This window comes from Microcebus murinus, chromosome 20 (assembly GCF_040939455.1).
Source record: "Microcebus murinus isolate Inina chromosome 20, M.murinus_Inina_mat1.0, whole genome shotgun sequence".
Taxonomy (NCBI): domain Eukaryota; kingdom Metazoa; phylum Chordata; class Mammalia; order Primates; family Cheirogaleidae; genus Microcebus; species Microcebus murinus.
The window spans coordinates 19,500,158-19,510,189 of NC_134123.1; the positions used below are offsets into that span (position 1 = coordinate 19,500,158).

At 50.0% G+C, this 10,032-nt stretch overlaps 1 protein-coding gene across 2 annotated transcripts in view; it reads left to right on the top strand.

Moving 5' to 3' along the window:
* The window catches only part of KCTD19 (potassium channel tetramerization domain containing 19), a 31,504-nt gene extending 21,538 nt beyond the window's left edge, over positions 1-9,966 (top strand). Inside the window, exons 6-16 of one of the 2 annotated variants that reach the window (XM_012742499.2) lie at positions 907-1,117; positions 2,308-2,468; positions 3,868-3,971; positions 4,462-4,604; positions 4,815-4,898; positions 5,170-5,284; positions 5,684-6,311; positions 7,688-7,879; positions 8,051-8,205; positions 8,547-8,648; positions 9,844-9,966. In XM_012742499.2, the coding sequence (XP_012597953.1) occupies positions 907-1,117; positions 2,308-2,468; positions 3,868-3,971; positions 4,462-4,604; positions 4,815-4,898; positions 5,170-5,284; positions 5,684-6,311; positions 7,688-7,879; positions 8,051-8,205; positions 8,547-8,648; positions 9,844-9,957 (2,009 nt within the window). In that variant the 3' untranslated portion in view covers positions 9,958-9,966. The remainder of the gene's footprint in view (positions 1-906; positions 1,118-2,307; positions 2,469-3,867; positions 3,972-4,461; positions 4,605-4,814; positions 4,899-5,169; positions 5,285-5,683; positions 6,312-7,687; positions 7,880-8,050; positions 8,206-8,546; positions 8,649-9,843) is intronic. The other variant, XM_075995719.1, reaches the window with a different exon arrangement.
* Positions 9,967-10,032: the final 66 nt, after the last annotated feature.

The window sequence follows — 10,032 nt, forward strand, 5'->3', positions numbered from 1 at the left end:
TGAAGATGGAGGAAGTGTGTTTGTAGTTGGGCTCTGGAAGCCAGGCAGCACTTCTCAAACACAGAGCATGGCCTTAGCCTTTTATAAAGCATCCTAACTAAGGGAAGACATCTGGTAGCCTTGGGGATGGACAGAGCAGGCTTTCAAATCCCTCAAATGCCCCTGCCTAGTTTTGAAGTTTATGGCAAGGTACTTAATTAGCCTGTCACGGCACAGTTTCTTCAATGTGAAACGATGGTAGCATTCTTCCTCTTGTAGGGTTGCTCTGAGATCCATGAAAATCCCCCACCAGTATGCCCGCTGGCCCATTGCTGCCCCTGGAGCAGGGTCCTGTAGGCTGTGACAACTGCATTATGTGGACTATACCCTGTGTCCACTGCAGGGGAACAAAGTACCCCCCATGAGCCAGAAACCCAAATACTCAACCTAAAAGTAACACACCATAGTATGTCTTTGGGGGAAATTCTGCCCAGGAGGGCCAGCAATGGGGCTGGGAACCTGGGAAGCCTATAAAGCTCACTGGGTTCTGTGCTATGGTTGTGGATCTTTACCCTTGGATAATTAGAGTAGAGATTGGAACTAATAGAGATTCCTGCAGAGGCTGGGGCCAGATAGCTGCTATACTGAAATTTATGAAATTCAGATATTAGTGATATAGCAAATGAATACCCCCCTCCCACCTCACCTCTCAACAAATAGTTTAACCTGCAAATCTCTCTAGGTATACAAAAGATTATACTGATTTTGAAAAGATCCAGATTTGGACTGTGCAAGGGAATAACCTTCCCCTAAGCCACTTAAGTACTAATGGAGGCAGCAGTAGGAATTGAGACTCAAAGCCTCTGATACAGCTATCACCATGCCCCTCCCCCCCGGTCTAGGAGTCACCCCTTTCTTCCTGCACAGGTGGCTGTTCCAGGACCTCCTGTCCTCCCCTGAGTCCTGGGAAGGGGAGCCGCACAGCCAGCCTGGAGTCTGTGAAGCCGCTCTACATGATGGCCCTGGGTCTGCTGGTCAAGTACCCAGACTCTGCGCTGGGACAGCTCCACATCGAGAGCACACTGGATGGAAGTCGACTGTATATCACAGGGAATGGGGTCCTCTTTCAGCACGTCAAGTAAGGCCCTGCTTAGGGAATAGCTCAGTCCCATCAGGGTAAGATTTGCCTTTCTCTTGGAACAATCTAGAGCCTTTTCCACTAGCAAAAGGGGAAGAGTGTCATTGAGGCTAACTCATCATTTTAGCTACTCCTACCACCACGAGCATCACCACCAGGGCAAGGCCTCAGGGGAGAGGGCTAGTGCCAAGGTATAAAGGTCACCAAGGTTAAAAGGCTTCAGACTGTTTTGTATTTCTGTTCTCTGCAATCCATTTCCCTGGTTCTAGCCTTGTGCTAGGTCTGAGGTGACCAGGCCATAATCAGATCCTCAGGGTGATAGGCACCTTCCCCCATGCAGACCCCTTTAAAAAGTTCCCCACCCACCCTCGGGAGGCTTACTGGACACACAGAGAGGCCAGAGCCAGAGGTGAGCCCGCTTAGAAGCAAGGCAGGGCAGGCTTCCCAGGAGAGGTGATAACCTGGCCATCACCTTGAGGGATGAGCTCAGAATGTCCTCACTAGTATAGGGGCATGAATTCCCATCCTGTTTTATAGAAGGTTAAACTGAGGTGCAGAACAGTGGAGCAATCTCTTAGAGTTACAAAATACATTGGTACCAAAGCTAAAGGTAGATGTGGGTTTTCCTGAGCCCCTGGGGAGAGGGTCAGCTGACCCTGAACACTATCTTACCCCACTATTGTTTTGGGCCCTTTTGGCTTGCAAAATCCATTTCTCCCAGAGATTTTCATCCTGATATCACAGAGGGCAAAGACAAGTGCCTTTGGAGGAAGGAATTGGGAGGGGGTTGATGTCTAGACCTCAGCACACAGGGTATTAGTAATCTCTCAAGACCATGGCAGGATGCCACACAGTGACTTAGTTGTTTTAGGCAGATGCTTCTCGGGGTAGAAAGGGAGTGGCTGGGCCCTAGCCTGGCTTCTGGAACCTGAAAAGGGCCTGGAGACTTGGAATTAGTCAATTTAGAAGGCTTTGCTGACATAGGTCAAGCTGAGCTCCAAAAAGGTGAGCCTATGTCCTGGCTTACTTTCCTTCAAGATAACACCAGCTTTCTGGTTAAATCAAGGAAATGATGTTAGCAGTTTGAGCCAGTGGTGTGGCTAGACATGATAGGCATGGAAAGTTTATTGGCTGGACCATCTTGGGGTACAGTGCTGAGGTTCTTCATGACAGGCCTTTTCTCTGGGCAGGAACTGGCTGGGCACTTGCCGACTGCCCCTGACTGAGACCATTTCTGAGGTGTACGAGCTCTGTGCCTTCCTGGACAAGAGGGACATCACCTATGAGCCAATGAAAGTGGCTCTGAAGACTCATCTGGAGCCAAGGATGTTGGCACCCATGGATGTGCTCAGTAAATGAAGAAGCTTTTGGGTTTGAATTTAGCATCAGGGGAGGGGAGGGGGGATTGGAGAGAAAAGACAAGGTGGGCCGGGACCAGGAACTGTAGGTGGAAGAGGAGAAAGCCAGACCAACATTTGTGGGGTTTGTGTTAGGTGCCCCCTCCTCACCTCCAAGCCCATGATTAACCTCGAGCAGTACAGATAGGGCTGCTACCCAGTGGGGACTGCACAGGTCCCCAAGGGCAGCCCTGCTCTGGCCCTGGGAGCTGACATGTGGTGCTCATTTGGTTCTCACAGCCATCCAGGTAGGAATGGTCCTGGGTCCATTTAACAGATGAAGCAGAAACTCAGGGTAGAAACTTGCTCAAGTCATACAGTGGTCAGGCTGAGGTTTGAATCTGAATCCAAAGCCAATGTTGTTTTCACCAGTTACCTATAACCTCTTATTAACAAAAACTTTTGTTAATAAGTTAACAAAGTTAACTTATTAACTTTAAAGTATAAGCTGTATAGTATATACGTATAGTATAGTATATAGTATATATAGTGAAGCAAGGAAATGGTATGATATATGGGTTAAAGTATAAGCTGTATTATTATCATTCAGCAACATTCAACACTTATTGAGTACCTACCATACACCAGGACAGGGGTAGACACTGGAGGTCCAGAAGTGAGCAACACAGACTCAGTCCCTGCCTTCCTGGAGTTCACTAATTCTATACTTCTTATCTCTTGGTTATATAATCTAGTTATATACCCTTTACTCATTACAAAGTTCATTTGAAACTAATTCCAAACATCAGAACAAGGCCTAAATGTAGTCACCCCTCAGAAAAGGGTCATAGATTCATCTTCCCAGCATACACCCCCCATTCTCCAGACACGCCTAGAGGTTTGAGCTTTATAAAAGTGACAGTGGTTTGATGAGAGCTGGCTCTATGACATTTGCCAAACCATAAGCACAAACACAGAAAGGGGCTCCTAGCTTCAGTCTGAGTGCCATATGAAAAGCTACACACCCAGGACACACCTAGGCAAAAACCAGAGGCAGCTGGCAATTTAAGCAGACAGGATCATCTCCCCAGCTTTCTTGATGGAGGGGGTCAGGTGAAGAAGAGCAGTGCCCTCAGGGTTGGAATTCCAGAGGGCTTACTCTCCCCACCTGCAGAGTCACTGACTGACCCTCAAAGCTGCTATTCCAAGCCTGCCCACCTCACTGCCAGGAAACCACATGATGTGGTGCACAGGGAAAGTTAATGTCAGGGATTTTTGCTGCTTCTCAGAGCAGGAAACACAAATGACTGAGGAAGATATTGATTGTTAACATGCAATACACTATTGACCAAAATGCCCTACCTACTTTCCCTTCTGGCCATTTGATGTATTCTGTCTCCTTGGTTTCCACAGATGAGGAGTGGACAGCAGAGATCACTGTGTATTCACCTCAACAGATCATCAAAGTTTATGTCGGAAGCCACTGGTATGCAACCACCCTGCAGACCCTCCTGAAGGTATGGTTGGCTGTGGCTTCCCCGCTCCACCTTTGGCTTCTTCACCTGAGCTGCTTTGGGACCTGTCACCTGACCCTCACACAGCCTCCAGCACCTGCTTAGAACAAGGACTTTCTCCCCAACTCCACTGCCCAAAGTGCCCTATTTAGGAGAAGTGGAATGCACAAGTCTGCTGGGAAGGTCCTCAAGTGTGTGGGTAGGGAGGAGGCCAGTTCTGAGGGGTCTGAACTGAGAAGGAGGTAGAGTGGGATTCCAAATGCCCCTTGCTGGTCTATGGGCCAGCAGAAGTTGAAGCAGAGATGATGTGCTTCTCTGTGGATGCTCTGCTCCCCATTGTGGTTCTCTGTGGCTGACAAGAAAGGAAGATGGAAATCCCAAAGCCTTTGCTCTAGCATGGCTGGGAAAATGGAGCAAGAGAAAACTGACCTGCTCCTTACTAAAGACCTCTACTCTTTGGGACTGACTGAGTCTGGTGTCCAACCCCCTCTAGTATCCAGAACTACTGTCCAACCCTCAGAGAGCGTACTGGATCACGTATGGACAGACCCTGCTCATCCACGGGGATGGCCAAATGTTCCGACACGTTCTAAACTTCCTGAGACTTGGAAAACTGTTTTTACCATCTGAATTTAAGTAAGTGAAGCAAGGAAATGGAATGATAAAATCACAGAGGCTGACCCCTCCCTCTGCAACAAAGGAAACCTGAGTTTGCAGCCTTCAGGGAGGAGGTTATATTATTTCCAACATATGGATAGTTGTTTGAGGCAGCAGCCCTAGGAGCTTATGTCCCCTCTCACACTCCTACCCCAGCTGCCCAGCCTGATGTCTCCTTATCATTTGCAGGGAATGGCCCCTCTTCTGCCAGGAGGTAGAGGAATACCACATTCCATCCCTTTCAGAAGCGCTTGCACAATGTGAGGCATACAAGTAAGGAAACTTCACTCTGGATCCCATGTTTGGAGTTTAGGCCTTTAAATTCCTTTGGAAATTCTATCCTAAGTCTCACCTCCTAGTGGTACCTGTTCTCCTTGGGGTTGAGGGAGTGACGCAGGCCCAGGATTGGCCAGTGACCTAAGAAAAACCCTTTTAGAACCTCTTCTCCTCTGCTGTCTAGCATTAACTCACAGCCAAAAGGCAGACCTAACCAACTGGCCAATGGGCTGAGGGAAGTGTGTACTTACCCTGTGGGTTTCTACAGGTCATGGACCCAGGAGAAAGAATCTGAAAATGAAGAAGCTTTTCCCATCAGGAGGCTGCATGTGGTAACAGAAGGACCAGGGTCATTGATGGAGTACAGTAGAGATGCCAAAGAAGTAAGCCCCAGCCTTCTTTGGTTGGTTTTGGCTTTAAAAACAGTACCACAAGGCTTGAGGGCAGGCCCAACTACCAAGGGATATGATAAAATGACAGAGCAGGGCCTACACAGGTTCCTAGTACAGGAACTGGTTTCTGAACCTTGAAAGAGGCACAGGTATGTGTTGGTCACTTGCAGCCTGTGATGCCGATGATATCTCCTGTTGGAGTGTCAGGGGCCCCTGGGTGGGGACCACCCCCACTTAGATTGAGCAAAGCTCAAATGGGTAGCCTATGTCAGGGGTGGGATTGTTCTAGATGAACAAGTGAAATCTTGGGAGGCTCAACTTATTAGATCTTGGGTAAGGCCTCCATATCAATGCACAACATGCCAGAGCTACGTGCCCTTCCCTCTCCAGACCACAGCCTACATGCCTGTGGACTTCCAAGACTGCAACGACAGGACTCCATGGAACAAGGCCAAGGGGCATCTGGCAAGGTCCAGCCAGATGGAGGAGGCTGAGCAGTACACCCGATCCATCCAGGTGTCCCTGTGCCGAAATACGAAGAGGGCGGGTAATCCCAGCACGTACTCACACTGCCCTGGCTTATGTACCAACCCCAGACACTGGAGAGGTCACCCTGAGAGTCCCCCCAAGAAGAAATGCACCACAGTCAACCTCACACAGAAATCTGAAACCAAAGAGCCTCCTGTCACCCCCATGCAGAAACTCATCTCCCTGGTGAGGGAATGGGACATGGCCAATTGCAAACAGTGGGGATTCCAGTCACCAACAGCCCCCCGGGGCAACCCCTTGGAGGAGGCCACCCTGCAGCTCCCCCTGGGAAGTGAGGCTGCTTCCCAGCCCAGCACCTCAGCTGCCTGGAAAGCCCATTCCACAGCCCCAGAGAAAGATCCAGGCCCACAGGCAGGGCCTGGGGCTGGAGCAAAAGACAAGGGGCCAGAGCCAAACTTTAAGCCCTACTTCCCCATGAAAAGAGCTGTCACCCTGAAGGACTGGAACAAGCAGAAGCCAAAGGAGAGAGGTGAGTCCTATCCCATCCCTAGGTCTCATTTACAACAGAAAAGGCAAACTCCTTGGCCAAGACCTCAGTGCGAGTTTATGACAAAGGGAGACTAGAGGCTCCCACTAACTGATGCCAGCTCTGTGCCAGGCCAGCAGATGCAGAAATGACTGGCACACTGGTGTGGTTTGGGGAACTAAATGATCACACAGGTGAAGTGATGAGTGCTGTGCAAAGGGGGAGCCCACGAAGTAGGAACACTTCATGGACTGGGGAGTCAGCAGGGGAAGAAAAGCAAAGCCTAGGGAGTTAGTAGAAGCACAGGGCATTGGTCTAGCTGGAGGCCAGACTTCACATGCGGGTGTGAAGGGAGATGAGGCAGAAGACATGTCATCAGGACAGGCCTTGTGACCCAGCATCATGATTTGCTACTCTGTTCCAACTCTGACAGGAGGGGCAGCCCCGGAGGAATTTTCAACAAGGGAGTACTGGCCAGGTGTGGATTTCAGAAAGCCAGCTCTAGGCACAGAGGAAATGCAGCAGCAGGAGGGGGAGTGTTGGAGCCTCCAAGTTAATTCTAGGATAGGGAGCTGGGCTAGACAACCGTGGAAGGTGGAGGGGGATAAGCCAAATGAGGCGGGGTTTCCAGCTTGCATCCAAGCTGCAATGGGGATAGGTCCATAGTGAGATGAGTGGACAAAAGTAGAACTTGGGGAAGAGTACACATTATGTGTGAGGCGCTGAGGGACATCAAAGTGGAAAAGTCTAGGAGACAGGAAGGTCTATGAAGACCTGGCTGATGAACACATGTGTGACCAGGCAGAGGGGAGGCAGTCCCAGGAAGCATGTGAGAATTGCCACGCCAGGCTGTTTCTTCTACTCCCTCCAAGTCCTTCCTATTCTATACTCTGTCACCTTCCCTTTTAATGGCTCAGGCCCTGCTTGGAAAGGCCTTCTTGAACTGGGCCTGTAAGCCTTAAGTTGGTCTATCAAGCTTTGGAGTAACAAATGTCCACTCTTCCAGAATGGGCATGCATCAAAAGCTGGCCCCCAAAGCTCCTCTCATTTTGCAATTTTATAAAGCTTTCCAGTCCCCAACTGGGATATTATTGGCCGTTTGATACCAGTCTTAGCTCAACAAAGGAATTGGGAGAGTTCTTTGGAGTTTCAACATCCAGGACTTGGCTTGCAATGATGCCAGAGCAATGAAAAGAGAATAGGCCAGGACAGGCCCCTGCCAGTCCAGCGTGTCACTTCCGAGAACCTAGAGGGAGCAGCTGCTGGAAGGTTGGGGTAACAAGACTGTACTGGTCTATTACCAGAGCACCCCCCTTTCCCTCCTTTCCTGGGCTCTGAGGTGGCTTAAGGAGAGCCCCTTCCCCATGTTGTTTTCACAGAAAGCCCTGCCCCTGAGCAGCCTCTGCCTGAGGCCAGTGAGGTGGACAGCCCAGGGGTCATCCTTAAAGTGACTCATCCCCCGGTGGTGGGCAGCGATGGTTCCTGCATGTTCTTTGAAGACAGCATCATCTACACCACACATATGGAGCACCTTGGGCTTACACCACCCAAAACCAGCCCCCAGGCCCGAGGTGAGACTCTGGAGCCATATCTATCTTGTGGATATGACTGAGCTCCCACCCAGGGTACTTCAGGCAGACAGTGTCCCTTGGGAGCCCTACACCTCCACCCTTCTTCCAGGCTGCCTCTAAAGGCCCTTGCTGTGGACAGATGTGGCCATATCCACTCTCCCTCCCCCACAGAGGTGACTTTCCTGAGTTTCTCTCTGTCCTGGGAAGAGATGTTTTATGCACAGAAATGTCACCGCTTCCTGACAGACATCATCCTGGATTCCATCAGGCAAAAGGACCCCAAAGCTATCACAGCCAAGGTGGTCTCCCTGGCCAACCGGCTGTGGGTATGTATGATAGGCCCCAGGCCCTGGGGCACCCTGTACCTTCTCCACCTGTCCCCTGCCCCTGCAGTAAGTGGTGCAAGACAAGAGGAAGCAAGCCATGATAGGGGTGGGGGGTGTGAGGGGAAGAGGTCAGGGGCAGAAGCATGGCAGGAAGGGCAAGAACAGGAAGGCAGGGCAGTTTCACCTGGATCAAGCTTTGGCCAAGGGGCAGATTTGGAGTGACAGTGCCTACCAACTCCTGTGGCTCTGCAGGCCCAGGGAAGTCCCTGGGCCTAGGAGCTGCATCTCACTGAGGGCCTAGGAGCTACCCTGCCCTGCCTGACCATGGGCTCTCCTGGCAGACGCTGCACATCAGCCCCAAGCAGTTCGTGGTGGATTTGCTGGCCATCAGTGGCTTCAAGGATGACCGGCACACCCAGGAGCGCCTCTACAGCTGGGTGGAGGTGAGGGTCACCTGTAGCCCCAGGAAATAGAGACCCTGTGGATGCCTCAGACGGACATCGAGTCTTGCTACACCAGGGCCAGACCAGTGCTGCCCAAAAGGCTAGGCAGGCAGCTAGACCACTGGTCCCTAGACTCAGGCAGGGAGAAATGATGGCTGAACTTAACCGATTCAGAGTAGTCAAAAAGCAGTATTTGAGCCACTAGTTATCCTTCCAACGATCCCAACTTTGCTGTCATCACTAATAACCCTGGCCACACTTGGGGAAGCATATCATATGAGCCCAACTTTGGCTTATATGGGAGTTAGACCTTTTCAACCAGTGATACCAACTCTACCTACTTAGTCATGATAGAACCATTTTGTACATTTCTTTCATATTTAAACTGTTTTAAAGCATTCTTTAAAAAGAAAATGTTCGATAAGGGCAAGGGATTGATCATCCTTAAAATAATCTTAGCATTGTAGGTGGGAAAGATTTAGCTAATTTCTCATTAATCTGATATTTCCATAATCAAGTGTATTATTATAATACCATTTACCATAAGCACACTAGTACCCAATTACAATTAGGCCTATCTGTCATTTAAATGGCTTATCTGTCATTTGTAAAGTTGAAGTAAGCATCTATGGCTAGAAAGTAGAAAACCAGGGCCAGGTGCAGTGACTCATGCCTGTAATCCTAACACTTTGGGAGGCTAAGGTGGGAGGATCACTTGAGGTCAGGAGTTTGGGATCAGCCTTAGCAAGAGCAAGACCCCATCTCTATAAAAAATAGAAAAAAATTAGTTGGGCATGGTGGCATGTGCCTATCGTCCCAGCTACTCAGGAGGCTGAGACAGGAGGATTGCTTGAACCGGAAGTTTGAGGTTGCAGAGAGCTACAATGATGCCATTGCACTCTAGCCAGGGCAACAGAGTAAGACCCTGTCTCAAAAAAAAGAAAAGTAGAAAACAGTATCAGGAAACATATTTTTGATCCTCTAGTCATTCTACTCAGTTTCCTGTAGCCACTCCTAGCCACAGGCCTGTGAGATGCCCTTTGGGCTCAACTGAGCCCTAGATCATCAAATGTCCCTAATAGGGCTTGTCCTGTCCCTGCCCCCGCCCAGATGGGAGACCCCCACTCTGACCCCCATGGAGCTGGTGTAGGCAACTGGCCAGGAAATCAAGAATAAGACCAGCATTTCCTTCCAGCTCACACTACCTTTCGCCAGGAAATACGGCCGCTGCGTCGACCTGCTCATCCAGAGAGGCCTATCTAGGTCTGTTTCTTACTCTATCCTGAGCAAGTACTTACAAGAAGGCTAGGGTGCCCAGAGACATGGCCTGCATGCCCCCACCCACCAAGGCTCATTTTAACTGGGGGTATACCCAGAATGTGTG